The sequence below is a fragment of the Salmo salar genome, chromosome ssa18, assembly GCF_905237065.1.
Source record: "Salmo salar chromosome ssa18, Ssal_v3.1, whole genome shotgun sequence".
Lineage (NCBI taxonomy): Eukaryota > Metazoa > Chordata > Actinopteri > Salmoniformes > Salmonidae > Salmo > Salmo salar.
In genome coordinates this window covers 74,145,619-74,167,539 of record NC_059459.1, presented here as the reverse complement: position 1 = coordinate 74,167,539, position 21,921 = coordinate 74,145,619, and the positions used below count along the sequence as shown (strand labels likewise).

General features: G+C 44.5%; 2 protein-coding genes across 3 annotated transcripts; both read left to right on the top strand.

Annotated features, from left to right (window-relative positions):
* Positions 1-2,951: 2,951 nt before the first annotated feature.
* On the top strand, positions 2,952-8,678 carry LOC123728670 (mucin-5AC-like). Its single transcript, XM_045700608.1, has 3 exons — positions 2,952-6,118; positions 7,817-8,156; positions 8,483-8,678. Exons 1-3 carry the CDS (start codon positions 3,145-3,147, stop codon positions 8,676-8,678), a joined length of 3,510 nt encoding a protein of 1,169 aa, XP_045556564.1. The 5' UTR covers positions 2,952-3,144.
* A 1,555-nt stretch (positions 8,679-10,233) lies between these two features.
* Positions 10,234-20,474, top strand: LOC106577917 (mucin-5AC). Of its 2 annotated transcripts, none has more exons than XM_045701534.1 (6): positions 10,234-11,676; positions 17,135-17,290; positions 18,386-18,504; positions 18,935-19,053; positions 19,281-19,421; positions 19,619-20,474. In XM_045701534.1, the coding sequence occupies exons 1-6, from the start codon at positions 10,256-10,258 to the stop codon at positions 19,661-19,663; spliced, it is 2,001 nt and encodes a 666-aa protein (XP_045557490.1). In that variant the 5' UTR covers positions 10,234-10,255; the 3' UTR covers positions 19,664-20,474. The 2 variants fall into 2 exon arrangements, with proteins under 2 accessions (XP_045557490.1, XP_045557489.1); XM_045701533.1 differs by lacking the exon at positions 10,234-11,676 and adding an exon at positions 13,075-15,394.
* Positions 20,475-21,921: the final 1,447 nt, after the last annotated feature.

Here is a 21,921-nt window from a genome sequence, read left to right as displayed (position 1 = left end):
ACATCGGGAGTGACTATGACACCAGAAACAACCAAAGACACAATGGAAACAACTACAGCTATGTCCTCAGGTGTAACAGAAACTTCAACAAGTACCTCGCCGGAAACAAGTCCCTCACAACCTTCTCCGATTACCAGTGAGCCTGCCACTACAAATGAACGAACTTCAGCAGTCACAGACGGGCAAATATCTTCCACTACCGTTGGACTCTCACCTACCCAGAGAACTGAAAGTACAACTGCAGACCCATCTGACTCCACAACTGCAGTGGGAACGACCGCTGAAGAACACACAACAACGTTAGAAATGACAAGTATTCCAGAGAAAGCATCTACCATTGTTACACAAGAACCATCAGCTAGCACAGAGACTGTGACAAGCTCGTCTCCCACAATCACTTCTGGGCACACATCTGTGTACTCTGACGTTACAAGTGAGTCTCTAACTAGCACTGCTGGTACCTCAACATCAAGTATTGCATCAACAACAACTTCTGAAGCAAACACATCTGCTGAAGAATCAACATCGACCTCAGCTGGTTTAACAAGTGCAATGTGGAAGCTACGTTTTCAACATCGGGAGTGACTATGACACCAGAAACAGCCAAAGATACAATGGAAACAACTACAGCTATGTCCTCAGGTGTAACAGAAACTTCAACGAGTACCTCGCCGGAAACAAGTCCCTCACAACCTTATACGATTACCAGTGAGCCTGCCACTACAAATGAACGAACTTCAGCAGTCACAGACGGGCAAATATCTTCCACTACCGTTGGACTCTCATCTACCCAGAGAACTGAAAGTACAACTGCAGACCCAACTGACTCCACAACTGCAGCGGGAACGACCGCTGAAGAACACACAACAACGTTAGAAATGACAAGTATTCCAGCTGAAGCATCTACCATTGTTACACAAGAACCATCAGCTAGCACAGAGACTGTGACAAGCCCGTCTCCCACAATCACTTCTGGGCACACATCAGTGTCCTCTGACGTTACAAGTGAGTCTCTAACTAGCACTGCTGGTACCTCAACATCAAGTAAGGGATCAACAACTTCTGAAGTAAACACATCTGCTGAAGAATCGATAGCGACCTCAGCTAGTTTAACAACCGCGGAAGCTACGTTTTCAACATCGGGAGTGACCATGACACCAGAATCAACCAAAGACACAATGGAAACAACTACAGCTATGTCCTCAGGTGTAACAGAAACTTCAACAAGTACCTCGCCGGAAACAAGTCCCTCACAACCTTCTCCAATTACCAGTGAGCCTGCCACTACAAATGAACGAACTTCAGCAGTCACAGACGGGCAAATATCTTCCACTACCGTTGGACTCTCACCTACCCAGAGAACTGAAAGTACAACTGCAGACCCATCTGACTCCACAACTGCAGTGGGAACGACCGCTGAAGAACACACAACAACGTTAGAAATGACAAGTATTCCAGAGAAAGCATCTACCATTGTTACACAAGAACCATCAGCTAGCACAGAGACTGTGACAAGCTCGTCTCCCACAATCACTTCTGGGCACACATCTGTGTACTCTGACGTTACAAGTGAGTCTCTAACTAGCACTGCTGGTACCTCAACATCAAGTATTGCATCAACAACAACTTCTGAAGCAAACACATCTGCTGAAGAATCAACATCGACCTCAGCTGGTTTAACAAGTGCAAATGTGGAAGCTACGTTTTCAACATCGGGAGTGACTATGACACCAGAAACAGCCAAAGATACAATGGAAACAACTACAGCTATGTCCTCAGGTGTAACAGAAACTTCAACGAGTACCTCGCCGGAAACAAGTCCCTCACAACCTTATACGATTACCAGTGAGCCTGCCACTACAAATGAACGAACTTCAGCAGTCACAGACGGGCAAATATCTTCCACTACCGTTGGACTCTCATCTACCCAGAGACCTGAAAGTACAACTGCAGACCCAACTGACTCCACAACTGCAGCGGGAACGACCCCTGAAGAACGCACAACAACATTAGAAATGACAAGATTTTCAGCTGAAGCATCTACCATTGTTACACAAGAACCATCAGCTAGCCCAGAGACTGTGACAAGCCCGTCTCCCACAATCACTTCTGGTCACACATCAGTGCCCTCTGACGTTACAAGTGAGTCTCTAACTAGCGCTGCTGGTACCTCAACTCCAAGTAAGGGATCAACAACTTCTGAAGTAAACACATCTGCTGAAGAATCGATAGCGACCTCAGCTAGTTTAACAACTGTGGAAGCTACGTTTTCAACATCGGAAGTGACAATGACACCAGAAACAACCAAAGACACAATGGAAACAACTACAGCTATGTCCTCAGGTGTAACAGAAACCTCAACCAGTACCTCGCCGGAAACAAGTCCCTCACAACCTTCTACGATTACCAGTGAGCCTGCCACTACAAATGAACGAACTTCAGCAGTCACAGACGGGCAAATATCTTCCACTACCGTTGGACTCTCATCTACCCAGAGAACTGAAAGTACAACTGCAGACCCAACTGACTCCACAACTGCAGCGGGAACGACCACTGAAGAACACACAACAACGTTAGAAATGACAAGTATTCCAGCTGAAGCATCTACCATTGTTACACAAGAACCATCAGCTAGCACAGAGACTGTGACAAGCCCGTCTCCCACAATCACTTCTGGGCACACATCAGTGTCCTCTGACGTTACAAGTGAGTCTCTAACTAGCACTGCTGGTACCTCAACATCAAGTAAGGGATCAACAACTTCTGAAGTAAACACATCTGCTGAAGAATCGATAGCGACCTCAGCTAGTTTAACAACCGCGGGAAGCTACGTTTTCAACATCGGGAGTGACCATGACACCAGAATCAGCCAAAGACACAATGGAAACAACTACAGCTATGTCCTCAGGTGTAACAGAAACTTCAACAAGTACCTTGCCGGAAACAAGTCCCTCACAACCTTCTCCGATTACCAGTGAGCCTGCCACTACAAATGAACGAACTTCAGCAGTCACAGACGGGCAAATATCTTCCACTACCGTTGGACTCTCACCTACCCAGAGAACTGAAAGTACAACTGCAGACCCATCTGACTCCACAACTGCAGCGGGAACGACCGCTGAAGAACACACAACAACGTTAGAAATGACAAGTATTCCAGAGAAAGCATCTACCATTGTTACACAAGAACCATCAGCTAGCACAGAGACTGTGACAAGCTCGTCTCCCACAATCACTTCTGGGCACACATCTGTGTACTCTGACGTTACAAGTGAGTCTCTAACTAGCACTGCTGGTACCTCAACATCAAGTATTGCATCAACAACAACTTCTGAAGCAAACACATCTGCTGAAGAATCAACATCGACCTCAGCTGGTTTAACAAGTGCAAATGTGGAAGCTACGTTTTCAACATCGGGAGTGACTATGACACCAGAAACAGCCAAAGATACAATGGAAACAACTACAGCTATGTCCTCAGGTGTAACAGAAACTTCAACCAGTACCTCGACGGAAACAAGTCCCTCACAACCTTCTACAATTACCAGTGAGCCTGCCACTACAAATGAAAGAACTTCAGCAGTCACAGACGGGCAAATATCTTCCACTACCGTTGGACTCTCATCTACCCAGAGAACTGAAAGTACAACTGCAGACCCAACTGACTCCACAACTGCAGCGGGAACGACCGCTGAAGAACACACAACAACGTTAGAAATGACAAGTATTCCAGCTGAAGCATCTACCATTGTTACACAAGAACCATCAGCTAGCACAGAGACTGTGACAAGCCCGTCTCCCACAATCACTTCTGGTCACACATCAGTGTCCTCTGACGTTACAAGTGAGTCTCTAACTAGCACTGCTGGTACCTCAACATCAAGTAAGGCATCAACAACAACTTCTGAAGAAAGCACATCTGCTGAAGAATCAACATCGACCTCAGCTGGTTTAACAAGTGCAAATGTGGAAGCTACGTTTTCAACATCGGGAGTGACTATGACACCAGAAACAGCCAAAGATACAATGGAAACAACTACAGCTATGTCCTCAGGTGTAACAGAAACTTCAACCAGTACCTCGCCGGAAACAAGTCCCTCACAACCTTCTACGATTACCAGTGACCCTGCCACTACAAATGAACGAACTTCAGCAGTCACAGACGGGCAAATATCTTCCACTACCGTTGGACTCTCATCTACCCAGAGAACTGAAAGTACAACTGCAGACCCAACTGACTCCACAACTGCAGCGGGAACGACCCCTGAAGAACGCACAACAACGTTAGAAATGACAACATTTTCAGCTGAAACAGCTACCATGGTTACACAAGAACCATCAGCTAGCCCAGAGACTGTGACAAGCCCATCTCCCACAATTACTTCTGGTCACACATCAGTGCCCTCTGACGTTACAAGTGAGTCTCTAACTAGCACTGCTGGTACCTCAACTCCAAGTAAGGGATCAACAACTTCTGAAGTAAACACATCTGCTGAAGAATCGAAAGCGACCTCAGCTAGTTTAACAACTGCGGAAGCTACGTTTTCAACATCGGGAGTGACCATGACACCAGAATCAACCAAAGACACAATGGAAACAACTACAGCTATGTCCTCAGGTGTAACAGAAACTTCAACCAGTACCTCGCCGGAAACAAGTCCCTCACAACCTTCTACGATTACCAGTGAGCCTGCCACTACAAATGAACGAACTTCAGCAGTCACAGACGGGCAAATATCTTCCACTACCGTTGGACTCTCATCTACCCAGAGAACTGAAAGTACAACTGCAGACCCAACTGACTCCACAACTGCAGCGGGAACGACCGCTGAAGAACACACAACAACGTTAGAAATGACAAGTATTCCAGCTGAAGCATCTACCATTGTTACACAAGAACCATCAGCTAGCACAGAGACTGTGACAAGCCCGTCTCCCACAATCACTTCTGGGCACACATCAGTGTCCTCTGACGTTACAAGTGAGTCTCTAACTAGCACTGCTGGTACCTCAACATCAAGTAAGGGATCAACAACTTCTGAAGTAAACACATCTGCTGAAGAATCGATAGCGACCTCAGCTAGTTTAACAACAGCGGAAGCTACGTTTTCAACATCGGGAGTGACCATGACACCAGAATCAACCAAAGACACAATGGAAACAACTACAGCTATGTCCTCAGGTGTAACAGAAACTTCAACCAGTACCTCGCCGGAAACAAGTCCCTCACAACCTTCTACAATTACCAGTGAGCCTGCCACTACAAATGAACGAACTTCAGCAGTCACAGACGGGCAAATATCTTCCACTACCGTTGGACTCTCATCTACCCAGAGAACTGAAAGTACAACTGCAGACCCAACTGACTCCACAACTGCAGCGGGAACGACCGCTGAAGAACACACAACAACGTTAGAAATGACAAGTATTCCAGCTGAAGCATCTACCATTGTTACAGAAGAACCATCAGCTAGCACAGAGACTGTGACAAGCCCGTCTCCCACAATCACTTCTGGTCACACATCAGTGTCCTCTGACGTTACAAGTGAGTCTCTAACTAGCACTGCTGGTACCTCAACATCAAGTAAGGCATCAACAACAACTTCTGAAGAAAGCACATCTGCTGAAGAATCAACATCGACCTCAGCTGGTTTAACAAGTGCAAATGTGGAAGCTACGTTTTCAACATCGGGAGTGACTATGACACCAGAAACAGCCAAAGATACAATGGAAACAACTACAGCTATGTCCTCAGGTGTAACAGAAACTTCAACCAGTACCTCGCCGGAAACAAGTCCCTCACAACCTTCTACAATTACCAGTGAGCCTGCCACTACAAATGAACGAACTTCAGCAGTCACAGACGGGCAAATATCTTCCACTACCGTTGGACTCTCATCTACCCAGAGAACTGAAAGTACAACTGCAGACCCAACTGACTCCACAACTGCAGCGGGAACGACCCCTGAAGAACGCACAACAACGTTAGAAATGACAACATTTTCAGCTGAAGCATCTACCATTGTTACACAAGAACCATCAGCTAGCACAGAGACTGTGACAAGCCCGTCTCCCACAATCACTTCTGGTCACACATCAGTGCCCTCTGACGTTACAAGTGAGTCTCTAACTAGCACTGCTGGTACCTCAACTCCAAGTAAGGGATCAACAACTTCTGAAGTAAACACATCTGCTGAAGAATCGACAGCGACCTCAGCTAGTTTAACAACTGCAAATGTGGAAGCTACGTTTTCAACATCGGGAGTCACCATGACACCAGAATCAGCCAAAGACACAATGGAAACAACTACAGCTATGTCCTCAGGTGTAACAGAAACTTCAACCAGTACCTCGCCGGAAACAAGTCCCTCACAACCTTCTACGATTACCAGTGAGCCTGCCACTACAAATGAACTAACTTCAGCAGTCACAGACGGGCAAATATCTTCCACAACCGTTGGACTCTCATCTACCCAGGGAACTGAAAGTACAACTGCAGACCCAACTGTCTCCACAACTGCAGCGGGAACGACCCCTGAAGAACACACAACAACGTTAGAAATGACAACAATTTCAGCTGAAACAGCTACCATTGTTACACAAGAACCATCAGCTAGCCCAGAGACTGTAACAAGCCTGTCTCCCACAATTACTTCTGGTCACACATCAGTGCCCTCTGACGTTACAAGTGAGTCTCTACCTAGCACTGCTGGTACCTCAACATCAAGTGAGGCATCAACAACAACTTCTGAAGCAAACACATCTGCTGAAGAATCAACATCGACCTCAGCTGGTTTAACAAGTGCAAATGTGGAAGCTACGTTTTCAACATCGGGAGTGACTATGACACCAGAAACAGCCAAAGAAACAATGGAAACAACTACAGCTATGTCCTCAGGTGTAACAGAAACTTCAACCAGTACCTCGCCGGAAACAAGTCCCTCACAACCTTCTACAATTACCAGTGAGCCTGCCACTACAAATGAACGAACTTCAGCAGTCACAGACGGGCAAATATCTTCCACTACCGTTGGACTCTCATCTACCCAGAGAACTGAAAGTACAACTGCAGACCCAACTGACTCCACAACTGCAGCGGGAACGACCGCTGAAGAACACACAACAACGTTAGAAATGACAAGTATTCCAGCTGAAGCAGCTACCATTGTTACAGAAGAACCATCAGCTAGCACAGAGACTGTGACAAGCCCGTCTCCCACAATTACTTCTGGTCACACATCAGTGCCCTCTGACGTTACAAGTGAGTCTCTAACTAGCACTGCTGGTACCTCAACATCAAGTAAGGCATCAACAACAACTTCTGAAGAAAGCACATCTGCTGAAGAATCAACATCGACCTCAGCTGGTTTAACAAGTGCAAATGTGGAAGCTACGTTTTCAACATCGGGAGTGACTATGACACCAGAAACAGCCAAAGACACAATGGAAACAACTACAGCTATGTCCTCAGGTGTAACAGAAACTTCAACCAGTACCTCGCCGGAAACAAGTCCCTCACAACCTTCTACGATTACCAGTGAGCCTGCCACTACAAATGAACGAACTTCAGCAGTCACAGACGGGCAAATATCTTCCACTACCGTTGGACTCTCATCTACCCAGAGAACTGAAAGTACAACTGCAGACCCAACTGACTCCACAACTGCAGCGGGAACGACCGCTGAAGAACGCACAACAACGTTAGAAATGACAAGTTTTCCAGCTGAAGCATCTACCATGGTTACACAAGAACCATCAGCTAGCACAGAGACTGTGACAAGCCCATCTCCCACAATCACTTCTGGGCACACATCAGTGCCCTCTGACGTTACAAGTGAGTCTCTAACTAGCACTGCTGGTACCTCAACACCAAGTAAGGGATCAACAACTTCTGAAGTAAACACATCTGCTGAAGAATCGATAGCGACCTCAGCTAGTTTAACAACTGCGGAAGCTACGTTTTCAACATCGGGAGTGACCATGACACCAGAATCAACCAAAGACACAATGGAAACAACTACAGCTATGTCCTCAGGTGTAACAGAAACTTCAACCAGTACCTCGCCGGAAACAAGTCCCTCACAACCTTCTACAATTACCAGTGAGCCTGCCACTACAAATGAACTAACTTCAGCAGTCACAGACGGGCAAATATCGTCCACTACCGTTGGACTCTCATCTACCCAGGGAACTGAAAGTACAACTGCAGACCCAACTGTCTCCACAACTGCAGCGGGAACGACCCCTGAAGAACACACAACAACGTTAGAAATGACAACAATTTCAGCTGAAACAGCTACCATTGTTACACAAGAACCATCAGCTAGCCCGGAGACTGTAACAAGCCTGTCTCCCACAATTACTTCTGGTCAAACATCAGTGCCCTCTGACGTTACAAGTGAGTCATTACCTAGCACTGCTGGTACCTCAACATCAAGTAAGGCATCAACAACAACTTCTGAAGCAAGCACATCTGCTGAAGAATCAACATCGACCACAGCTGGTTTAACAACTGCAACTGTGGAAGCTACGTTTTCAACATCGGGAGTGACCATGACACCAGAAACAGCCAAAGACACAATGGAAACAACTACAGCTATGTCCTCAGGTGTAACAGAAACTTCAACCAGTACCTCGCCGGAAACAAGTCCCTCACAACCTTCTACGATTACCAGTGAGCCTGCCACTACAAATGAACGAACTTCAGCAGTCACAGACGGGCAAATATCTTCCACTACCGTTGGACTCTCATCTACCCAGAGAACTGAAAGTACAACTGCAGACCCAACTGACTCCACAACTGCAGCGGGAACGACCGCTGAAGAACACACAACAACGTTAGAAATGACAAGTATTCCAGCTGAAGCAGCTACCATTGTTACACAAGAACCATCAGCTAGCACAGAGACTGTGACAAGCCCGTCTCCCACAATCACTTCTGGGCACACATCAGTGTCCTCTGACGTTACAAGTGAGTCTCTAACTAGCACTGCTGGTACCTCAACATCAAGTAAGGGATCAACAACTTCTGAAGTAAACACATCTGCTGAAGAATCGATAGCAACCTCAGCTAGTTTAACAACAGCGGAAGCTACGTTTTCAACATCGGGAGTGACCATGACACCAGAATCAACCAAAGACACAATGGAAACAACTACAGCTATGTCCTCAGGTGTAACAGAAACTTCAACCAGTACCTCGCCGGAAACAAGTCCCTCACAACCTTCTACAATTACAAGTGAGCCTGCCACTACAAATGAACTAACTTCAGCAGTCACAGAGGGGCAAATATCGGCCACAACCGTTGGACTCTCATCTACCCAGGGAACTGAAAGTACAACTACAGACCCAACTGTCTCCACAACTGCAGCGGGAACGACCCCTGAAGAACACACAACAACGTTAGAAATGACAACAATTTCAGCTGAAACAGCTACCATTGTTACAGAAGAACCATCAGCTAGCCCGGAGACTGTAACAAGCCTGTCTCCCACAATTACTTCTGATCAAACATCAGTGCCCTCTGACATTACAAGTGAGTCATTACCTAGCACTGCTGGTACCTCAACATCAAGTGAGGCATCAACAACAACTTCTGAAGCAAACACATCTGCTGAAGAATCAACATCGACCTCAGCTGGTTTAACAAGTGCAACTGTGGAAGCTACGTTTTCAACATCGGAAGTGACCATGACACCAGAAACAGCCAAAGAAACAATGGAAACAACTACAGCTATGTCCTCAGGTGTAACAGAAACTTCAACCAGTACCTCGCCGGAAACAAGTCCCTCACAACCTTCTACAATTACCAGTGAGCCTGCCACTACAAATGAACGAACTTCAGCAGTCACAGACGGCCAAATATCTTCCACTACCGTTGGACTCTCATCTACCCAGAGAACTGAAAGTACAACTGCAGACCCAACTGACTCCACAACTGCAGCGGGAACGACCGCTGAAGAACACACAACAACGTTAGAAATGACAACTATTCCAGCTGAAGCATCTACCATTGTTACACAAGAACCATCAGCTAGCACAGAGACTGTGACAAGCCCGTCTCCCACAATCACTTCTGGGCACACATCAGTGTCCTCTGACGTTACAAGTGAGTCTCTAACTAGCACTGCTGGTACCTCAACATCAAGTAAGGGATCAACAACTTCTGAAGTAAGCACATCTGCTGAAGAATCGATAGCGACCTCAGCTGGTTTAACAACTGCCGGAAGCTACGTTTTCAACATCGGGAGTGACCATGACACCAGAAACAGCCAAAGACACAATGGAAACAACTACAGCTATGTCCTCAGGTGTAACAGAAACTTCAACCAGTACCTCGCCGGAAACAAGTCCCTCACAACCTTCTACGATTACCAGTGAGCCTGCCACTACAAATGAACTAACTTCAGCAGTCACAGAGGGGCAAATATCGGCCACAACCGTTGGACTCTCATCTACCCAGGGAACTGAAAGTACAACTACAGACCCAACTGTCTCCACAACTGCAGCGGGAACGACCCCTGAAGAACACACAACAACGTTAGAAATGACAACAATTTCAGCTGAAACAGCTACCATTGTTACAGAAGAACCAACAGCTAGCCCGGAGACTGTAACAAGCCTGTCTCCCACAATTACTTCTGATCAAACATCAGTGCCCTCTGACGTTACAAGTGAGTCTCTAACTAGCACTGCTGGTACCTCAACTCCAAGTAAGGGATCAACAACTTCTGAAGTAAACACATCTGCTGAAGAATCGATAGCGACCTCAGCTAGTTTAACAACTGCGGAAGCTACGTTTTCAACATCGGGAGTGACCATGACACCAGAATCAACCAAAGACACAATGGAAACAACTACAGCTATGTCCTCAGGTGTAACAGAAACTTCAACAAGTACCTCGCCGGAAACAAGTCCCTCACAACCTTCTCCGATTACCAGTGAGCCTGCCACTACAAATCAACGAACTTCAGCAGTCACAGACGGGCAAATATCTTCCACTACCGTTGGACTCTCACCTACCCAGAGAACTGAAAGTACAACTGCAGACCCATCTGACTCCACAACTGCAGTGGGAACGACCGCTGAAGAACACACAACAACGTTAGAAATGACAAGTATTCCAGAGAAAGCATCTACCATTGTTACACAAGAACCATCAGCTAGCACAGAGACTGTGACAAGCTCGTCTCCCACAATCACTTCTGGGCACACATCTGTGTACTCTGACGTTACAAGTGAGTCTCTAACTAGCACTGCTGGTACCTCAACATCAAGTATTGCATCAACAACAACTTCTGAAGCAAACACATCTGCTGAAGAATCAACATCGACCTCAGCTGGTTTAACAAGTGCAAATGTGGAAGCTACGTTTTCAACATCGGGAGTGACTATGACACCAGAAACAGCCAAAGACACAATGGAAACAACTACAGCTATGTCCTCAGGTGTAACAGAAACTTCAACCAGTACCCCGCCGGAAACAAGTCCCTCACAACGTTCTACGATTACCAGTGAGCCTGCCACTACAAATGAACTAACTTCAGCAGTCACAGAGGGGCAAATATCGGCCACAACCGTTGGACTCTCATCTACCCAGGGAACTGAAAGTACAACTGCAGACCCAACTGTCTCCACAACTGCAGCGGGAACGACCCCTGAAGAACACACAACAACGTTAGAAATGACAACAATTTCAGCTGAAACAGCTACCATTGTTACAGAAGAACCATCAGCTAGCCCGGAGACTGTAACAAGCCTGTCTCCCACAATTACTTCTGATCAAACATCAGTGCCCTCTGACATTACAAGTGAGTCATTACCTAGCACTGCTGGTACCTCAACATCAAGTGAGGCATCAACAACAACTTCTGAAGCAAACACATCTGCTGAAGAATCAACATCGACCACAGCTGGTTTAACAAGTGCAACTGTGGAAGCTACGTTTTCAACATCGGAAGTGACAATGACACCAGAAACAGCCAAAGACACAATGGAAACAACTACAGCTATGTCCTCAGGTGTAACAGAAACTTCAACCAGTACCTCGCCGGAAACAAGTCCCTCACAACCTTCTACGATTACCAGTGAGCCTGCCACTACAAATGAACGAACTTCAGCAGTCACAGACGGGCAAATATCTTCCACTACCTTTGGACTCTCATCTACCCAGAGAACTGAAAGTACAACTGCAGACCCAACTGACTCCACAACTGCAGCGGGAACGAACCCTGAAGAACGCACAACAACGTTAGAAATGACAACATTTTCAGCTGAAACAGCTACCATTGTTACACAAGAACCATCAGCTAGCCCAGAGACTGTGACAAGCCCATCTCCCACAATTACTTCTGGTCACACATCAGTGCCCTCTGACGTTACAAGTGAGTCTCTAACTAGCACTGCTGGTACCTCAACTCCAAGTAAGGGATCAACAACTTCTGAAGTAAACACATCTGCTGAAGAATCGATAGCGACCTCAGCTAGTTTAACAACTGCGGAAGCTACGTTTTCAACATCGGGAGTGACCATGACACCAGAATCAACCAAAGACACAATGGAAACAACTACAGCTATGTCCTCAGGTGTAACAGAAACTTCAACCAGTACCTCGCCGGAAACAAGTCCCTCACAACCTTCTACGATTACCAGTGAGCTTGCCACTACAAATGAACTAACTTCAGCAGTCACAGAGGGGCAAATATCGGCCACAACCGTTGGACTCTCATCTACCCAGGGAACTGAAAGTACAACTGCAGACCCAACTGTCTCCACAACTGCAGCGGGAACGACCCCTGAAGAACACACAACAACGTTAGAAATGACAAGTATTCCAGCTGAAGCATCTACCATTGTTACACAAGAACCATCAGCTTGCCCAGAGACTGTGACAAGCCTGTCTCCCACAATCACTTCTGGTCACACATCAGTGCCCTCTGACGTTACAAGTGAGTCTCTACCTAGCACTGCTGGTACCTCAACATCAAGTAAGGGATCAACAACTTCTGAAGCAAACACATCTGCTGAAGAATCGATAGCGACCTCAGCTAGTTTAACAACTGCAACTGGAAGCTACGTTTTCAACATCGGGAGTCACCATGACACCAGAATCAACCAAAGACACAATGGAAACAACTACAGCTATGTCCTCAGGTGTAACAGAAACTTCAACCAGTACCTCGCCGGAAACAAGTCCCTCACAACCTTCTACGATTACCAGTGAGCCTGCCACTACAAATGAACTAACTTCAGCAGTCACAGACGGGCAAATATCTTCCACAACCGTTGGACTCTCATCTACCCAGAGAACTGAAAGTACAACTGCAGACCCAACTGTCTCCACAACTGCAGCGGGAACGACCCCTGAAGAACACACAACAACGTTAGAAATGACAACAATTTCAGCTGAAGCATCTACCACTGTTACACAAGAACCATCAGCTAGCCCGGAGACTGTAACAAGCCTGTCTCCCACAATTACTTCTGATCACACATCAGTGCCCTCTGATATTACAAGTGAGTCATTACCTAGCACTGCTGGTACCTCAACATCAAGTGAGAAATCAACAACTTCTGAAGCAAACACATCTGCTGAAGAATCGATAGCGACCTCAGCTAGTTTAACAAGTGCAACTGTGGAAGCTACGTTTTCAACATCGGAAGTGACAATGACACCAGAAACAGCCAAAGACACAATGGAAACAACTACAGCTATGTCTTCAGGTGTAAGAGAAACTTCAACCAGTACCTCGCCGGAAACAAGTCCCTCACAACCTTCTACGATTACCAGTGAGCCTGCCACTACAAATGAACTAACTTCAGCAGTCACGGACAGGCAAACATCTTCCACAACCGTTGGACTCTCATCTACCCAGAGAACTGAAAGTACAACTGCAGACCCAACTGACTCCACAACTGCAGTGGGAACGACCCCTGAAGAACGCACAACAACGTTAGAAATGACAAGTATTCCTGCTGAAGCATCTACCACTGCTGCACAAGAACCATCAGCTAGCCCGGAGACTGTAACAAGCCTGTCTCCCACAATTACTTCTGATCACACATCAATGCCCTCTGACGTTACAAGTGAGTCATTACCTAGCACTGCTGGTACCTCAACATCAAGTAAGGCATCAACAACAACTTCTGAAGAAAGCACATCTGCTGAAGAATCAACATCGACCTCAGCTGGTTTAACAAGTGCAACTGTGGAAGCTACGTTTTCAACATCGGAAGTGACAATGACACCAGAAACAGCCAAAGACACAATGGAAACAACTACAGCTATGTCTTCAGGTGTAAGAGAAACTTCAACCAGTACCTCGCCGGAAACAAGTCCCTCACAACCTTCTACGATTACCAGTGAGCCTGCCACTACAAATGAACTAACTTCAGCAGTCACGGACAGGCAAACATCTGCCACAACCGTTGGACTCTCATCTACCCAGAGAACTGAAAGTACAACTGCAGACCCAACTGACTCCACAACTGCAGTGGGAACGACCCCTGAAGAACGCACAACAACGTTAGAAATGACAAGTATTCCTGCAGAAGCATCTACCACTGCTGCACAAGAACCATCAGCTAGCCCGGAGACTGTAACAAGCCTGTCTCCCACAATTACTTCTGATCACACATCAATGCCCTCTGACGTTACAAGTGAGTCATTACCTAGCACTGCTGGTACCTCAACATTAAGTAAGGCATCAACAACAACTTCTGAAGAAAGCACATCTGCTGAAGAATCAACATCGACCACAGCTGGTTTAACAAGTGCAACTGTGGAAGCTACGTTTTCAACATCGGGAGTGACAATGACACCAGAAACAGCCAAAGACACAATGGAAACAACTACAGCTATGTCCTCAGGTGTAACAGAAACTTCAACCAGTACCTTGCCGGAAAGCCTGTCTCCCACAATCACTTCTGGGCACACATCAGTGTCCTCTGACGTTACAAGTGAGTCTCTAACAAACACTGCTGGTACCTCAACTCCAAGTAAGGCATCAACAACTTCTGAAGCAAACACATCTGCTGAAGAATCGATAGCGACCTCATCTAGTTTAACAAGTGCAACTGTGGAAGCTACGTTTTCAACATCGGGAGTGACTATGACACCAGAATCAACCAAAGACACAATGGAAACAACTATAGCTATGTCCTCAGGTGTAACAGAAACTTCAACCAGTACCTCGCCGGAAACAAGTCCCTCACAACCTTCTACGATTACCAGTGAGCCTGCCACTACAAATGAACGAACTTCAGCAGTCACGGAAGGGCAAGTATCAGCCCCAACCATTGGACTCTCCTCTACCCAGAGACCTGAAAGTACAACTGCAGACCCAACTGACTCCACAACTGCAGCGGGAACGACCCCTGAAGAACACACAACAACGTTAGAAATGACAAGTAGCCAACATACAACATATAGCCTACATACAACATATAGCCAACATATAACATATAGTCAACATATAACACATACAACATGTAACACATACAACATATAGCCAACATATAACACATATAACATATAGTCAACATACAACATATAGCCAACATACAACATATAGTCAACAGACAACATATAGCCAACATATAACATATAGTCAACAGACAACATATAGCCAACATACAACACATAGCCAACATACAACATATAACACATACAACATATAACACATACAACATATAACACATACAACATATAACACATACAACATATAGCCAACATATAACACATACAACATATAGCCAACATATAACATATAGCCAACATACAACATATAGTCAACAGACAACATATAGCCAACATACAACATATAACACATACAACATATAACACATACAACATATAACACATACAACATATAACACATACAACATATAGCCAACATATAACACATACAACATATAGTCAACATACAACATATAGCCAACATACAACATATAGTCAACAGACAACATATAGCCAACATACAACATATAGCTAACATACAACATATAACACATACAACATATAGCCAACATATAACACATACAACATATCGCCAACATATAACACATACAACATATATCCAACATACAACATATATCCAACATACAACATATAGCCAACATACAACATATAGCCAACATACAACATATAGCCAACATATAACACATACAACATAGAGCCAACATACAACATATAGCCAACATACAACATATAGCCAACATACAACATATAGCCAACATATAACACATACAACATATAGCCAACATACAACATATAGTCAACATATAGCCAACATACAACATATAGTCAACATACAACATATAGCCAACATACAACATATAGTCAACATATAGCCAACATATAACACATACAACATATAGCCAACATATAACACATACAACATATAGCCAACATACAACATATAGTCAACATATAGCCAACATATAACACATACAACATATAGCCATCATATAACACATACAACATATAACACATACAACATATAGTCAACATACAACATATAGTCAACATATAGCCAACATATAACACATACAACATATAGTCAACATACAACATATAGTCAACATACAACATATAGCCAACATACAACATATAGTCAACATATAGCCAACATATAACACATACAGCATATAGCCAACATACAACATATAGTCAACATACAACATATAGTCAACATACAACATACAACATATAGCCATCATATAACACATACAACATATAGTCAACATATAACACATACAACATATAGCCAACATACAACATATAGTCAACATACAACATATAGTCAACATACAACATATAGTCAACATATAGCCAACATATAACACATACAACATATTGCCAACATACAACATATAGTCAACATACAACATATAGTCAACATACAACATACAACATATAGCCATCATATAACACATACAACATATAACACATACAACATATAGCCAACATACAACACATACAACATATAGCCAACATATAACACATACAACATATAGCCAACATACAACATATAGCCAACATACAACATTTAGCCAACATATAGCCAACATAAAACCAGCACAATGACTCCACTTAACCCTCCATCCTTCTGTGTCCCATCCACCACCCACACAGATGTAACCAGGACTACTGGTACCTAGGCTCCGACTGCTACGGTCCTATCCTGAAGAGGGACCTCTATGCCGCGTTACTGACCCTGGCAGGACTGGTGATAGCAGCCGTGGGGGTCGTGGTGGTCTACGTGCCCTGGCATAGACGACAATTACATAGGTGAGACTGACTACAGATCAACACAGCAGCTAAAAATACAAAATAAATATATATATTATAAGAGTGACAAATGTTTACATGCAGTAAGTGAAGCCTTCACCATCTAGTCATGAGAGAACCCTTCACCATCTGGTGATGAGAGAACCCTTCACCATCTAGTCATGAGAGAACCCTTCACCATCTAGTCATGAGAGAACCCTTCACCATCTAGTGATGAGAGAACCCTTCACCATCTAGTCATGAGAGAACCCTTCACCATCTTGTCATGAGAGAACCCTTCACCATCTTGTCATGAGAGAACCCTTCACCATCTAGTCATGAGAGAACCCTTCACCATCTAGTCATGAGAGAACCCTTCACCATCTAGTCATGAGAGAACCCTTCACCATCTAGTCATGAGAGAACCCTTCACCATCTAGTCATGAGAGAACCCTTCACCATCTGGTGATGAGAGAACCCTTCACCATCTAGTCATGAGAGAACCCTTCACCATCTAGTCATGAGAGAACCCTTCACCATCTAGTGATGAGAGAACCCTTCACCATCTAGTCATGAGAGAACCCTTCACCATCTTGTCATGAGAGAACCCTTCACCATCTAGTCATGAGAGAACCCTTCACCATCTAGTCATGAGAGAACCCTTCACCATCTAGTCATGAGAGAACCCTTCACCATCTAGTCATGAGAGAACCCTTCACCATCTAGTTACGAGAGAACCCTTCACCATCTAGTCATGAGAGAAGCCTTCACCATCTAGTCATGAGAGAAGCCTTCACCATCTAGTCATGAGAGAAGCTAATGTGTGGATTTGTAAAGATAAAACAGCAGGAGTAAGATGTTGGCACAGACAAGCCTGGAGGTGATGTATTACAAAGCTCTGCATTTGTATAGAATTTGGATATGATGAACTCTGATCTCCAACACATATATAACTGTGTAAGAAGTTGGAACTTTGAAACCTGGTTGAGGATGTGATTTTTTTTTTGTAGCAATCAATGACACCAACCAATAATTATTCTCATAACAATGATCATAGTACGATGATCAGCAATGCAAGCTCATAAAGTACGTTTCCTCTCTCCCCCTTTCCTTCAGGGTGAAAGACATCCATACTGAACAAGTTAACCAGTGGCTGGAGGAAGACTTTGAATGGCCCAACAGGCCAAATACAGGTGGCCACTTGGTTGGTTCAAGTAGTACCACAGTCCTAACAGGTACACTGTCTAAACCCTACTCTGCCTCACCTGCCATAGGTTATTACTAGAATTGTGTTATAAGGGGTACATTTATAATATTCCATTGTTAAACAGTCTTTTACTTTTATCTGACCTAGTTTTGATTCCGTGCTCTTTTATGATCATATTCTGGATGTTCTATTTCTTACTGTTTGATATTGAACACTGTATTGCTGAGGAAGAGCTTGTCAGTGAGCATTTCTCTGTACTGTTTCCACCTGCTGCATCCTGTGCAAGTAACACGTAAACTTTGATTTCATTTTACTTTAAAAAGTGTGGCATAATGCTGCCCCCTTCCGAAAAATGTATTTTAAAATATTCTTATCTGTAGAGTAGCTTGGCATGTTTTAAAACATGAGTATCTTCAGAGGACCGTTTGTAAATATCATTTTTGTCCCCTTTTATACAGAGAATGAGCCTAACCCACCTTATGGTGGCCGAGTGGGCTTGCAGTACGACGCAGAGAGAGATTCCCTGTCATCCTCCAGTACAAGGCTGCCATCTCCCTACCATGGAACACAGGCACAGGTGGGGATCTATTATAGCTATCCTAGATGCCATCTCCTGCTGTGGTGCCTTTGAGCAAGGCACTTGACTTAACCCATGGCTCACCCTTGTTTCCGACCCCTCTGTCTGTGTCTGTGTGTGTGTGTGGGAGACGAGTGCATGTTACGTAAAGGGTTAAAAAGCAACATAAAAAAGGAAATTCCATGATCTGAAAATGACAATCAAGTCTTCTTTTTCTTCTTCAAAAGGTGTCCAGGAGGAGGTCTGAGACCATCTGCCGTGACTACAGTTCCTGGGGCGCTGATAGGGACGCCATTCAAGTCATACAGACTACTGCCACCTCGTCAGGGCAACATTTTACAATGAGTGACCCTGGCAGCCAATCAGAGGTGGGAACGGATTGTTCATCATAATGCTGTCAAATATGTATGTAATAGGTATGACTGGCCCTCGTAAACTGTTTCAGCCTTCTGGGTGTGCACTTTCCAAGTAAATTACTACATGATTGAGGACACACAGAGGAGCTAGTGATCACTTTAGAAACCTATTGCATACTCAAATACCTGTTTTAAATATTCCCTGACAGCTTAGGATCAGCATACCGGAGATAAGGACTTACTCTGAGATCTAGTGGGACACCTTCAACTCTTAAACAGAATTGGACAAAGAAGAGGATAATACATTTAAAGAAGTGTTTCTCATTGACCAACGGAATAAAACAGACAGAAAATGTATCTCTAACGGACAGTCTCCTCTTTGGGAGCCGAAGCCTGAATAACGGTTGCGGGACAATGCTTTATTAACACTACACAGGATTGTCCAAAGAAGTGTGGTTTCCATGGACTCACTGATACAGGAGTATGTGAAACCAAACCTCAGGTTCCTTAATGGAATAATCTGCTCTCAACTCTATTACCTATCAGGATATCTAAGGAAACAACATGTTTTATATGCTGTACTTCAGTGATGCATGTTTACAATAAGTCTGCCCAATGATATATGTTACTTATACCAGTTTACCAATTAGCATGGCTTGTTTTGCACTTTGGTACTACTTTGGTACTAAAACTAATGAACGTAAATAATGTTGTAATATCACATGTATATAATAATATGGCCTAACAATCTGTCTGTATATAGAACAGATATTGCACAGTGGTAGTTCTTACACACGCAAAACATATTTAAAATGTGTACCAAAAACTAAGTTATTTCCCAACTCATTTTTGTAAACTGCATAATGTTAAACCAATAATACACTTGCAAATTCTGTTTAAAAAATATATAGAACAATAATCGCAACTGATGAAGTTGGCAGTCAAATGAACAATGAATGAATGCCAAAGTGAGCCATTTCTGATCAAATAAATACTGCTGTATTGTGACTGTATATCTCCTTCTTTACCAATAAAGTGCTTACGAACATTCTATGAAATCCTCAAGATTGTCAGCCATTTTGTTTCTCTCAGAATATGAAAATAAACTAAATGGACACTACGGCAACACATCTTCCACCAAATGGATCTGTTACAAGTGCACCATGAAGGGGTTAAAGGGACATAGTCCCAGCCTTCTCACAGTCAGGTTTCCTTTGCGTAGCTGTCCCTGATTTTGCTGACTCGCAATTTGGGCGTTTCTCCTTGGGCTTGTCCATTGGCATGGGAAAGGCTGACAGTGTCAGTTCTGGCTCTTTCCGCTGTCCTCTCCTGCAACACAACCAGCCCTGTCCTTGGCAATGGAATTTGAATTCCTGGCAACAGAGTTGCTGGGCGCAACTGTTGCTGTGGCAGCCACACACTGATTGGCTGAGATGGATTCTGTCCTGTCACTGTTGCCGTCACCTCCTCCTCGATCATCTGGCAGCCCACCAATAGCCGCACACCTCCCTCCTTCTAGCTGACTCTCCTGCAGTGTTTGAGGTGGGGCCCCCGCCTTGTCTCCAGCATCTAAACTGAAGGGCATTTTCATGGCCATCTTCTCTTCTTTGATCTACGGCCGTTGTTCTTCCTCCCGCCGCCACCGGGGACTACCAGGACCGGTGCCTTCCCGGAATGCCTTGGGAACCAGGGCTGAAGACCTCTCATGTACCTAGGGGTGATACGAAAAAAAGATTACACGAGTAATGTCATTTACATTGTGTACAAAACATTAGGAACACCTGCTCTTTCCATGACATAGACTGACCAGGTGAATCCAGGTGAAAGCTATGATCCCTTATTGATGTCACCTGTAAATCCACTTCAATCAGTGTAGATGAAGGGGAGGAGACAGGTTAAAGAAGGATTTTTAATCCTTGAGACAATTGAGATGGGGATAGTGTATGTGTACCATTTAGAGGATGAATGTGCCTGACAAAATATTTAAGTGCCTTTGAATCGGGTATGGTAGTAAGTGCCAGGCACACCGGTTTGAGTGTGTCAAGAACTGCAACGCTGCTGGGTTTTTCACGCTTAACAGTTACAAATTGAAGCTGTGCTGTGGGCAAAAGGGGGTGCAACTTAATATTAGGAAGGTGTTCCTAATGTTATGTACACTCAGTATATATCTCAAACGGGAGAGATGGTGGAAATAATATATTAAAGAGAAAAAAATGTAAGATGGTGGAGAGGTCTCACTAGCAAGAGGGCAAACTCCCTCCCACAGAAATTACTGAGGTGAAGATCTGTTACCCATCAGTAATTCTAGGCCTGGGGGCCTGTACTCACAAAGCGCATCAGAGTAGGAGTGCTGATCTAGGATCAGGTCCCAACTCTTATTTATTAAGATCAGCACTCTTAATCTAGGGGCAGGGCAATTGGATCCTAGATCTGTGGTTTGAGTGTAGAGGCAGAGACATCAGCAGATCCAGTATAACACTTTCTGGGAAGAAGAAGGTAGTGATGAGGAAAA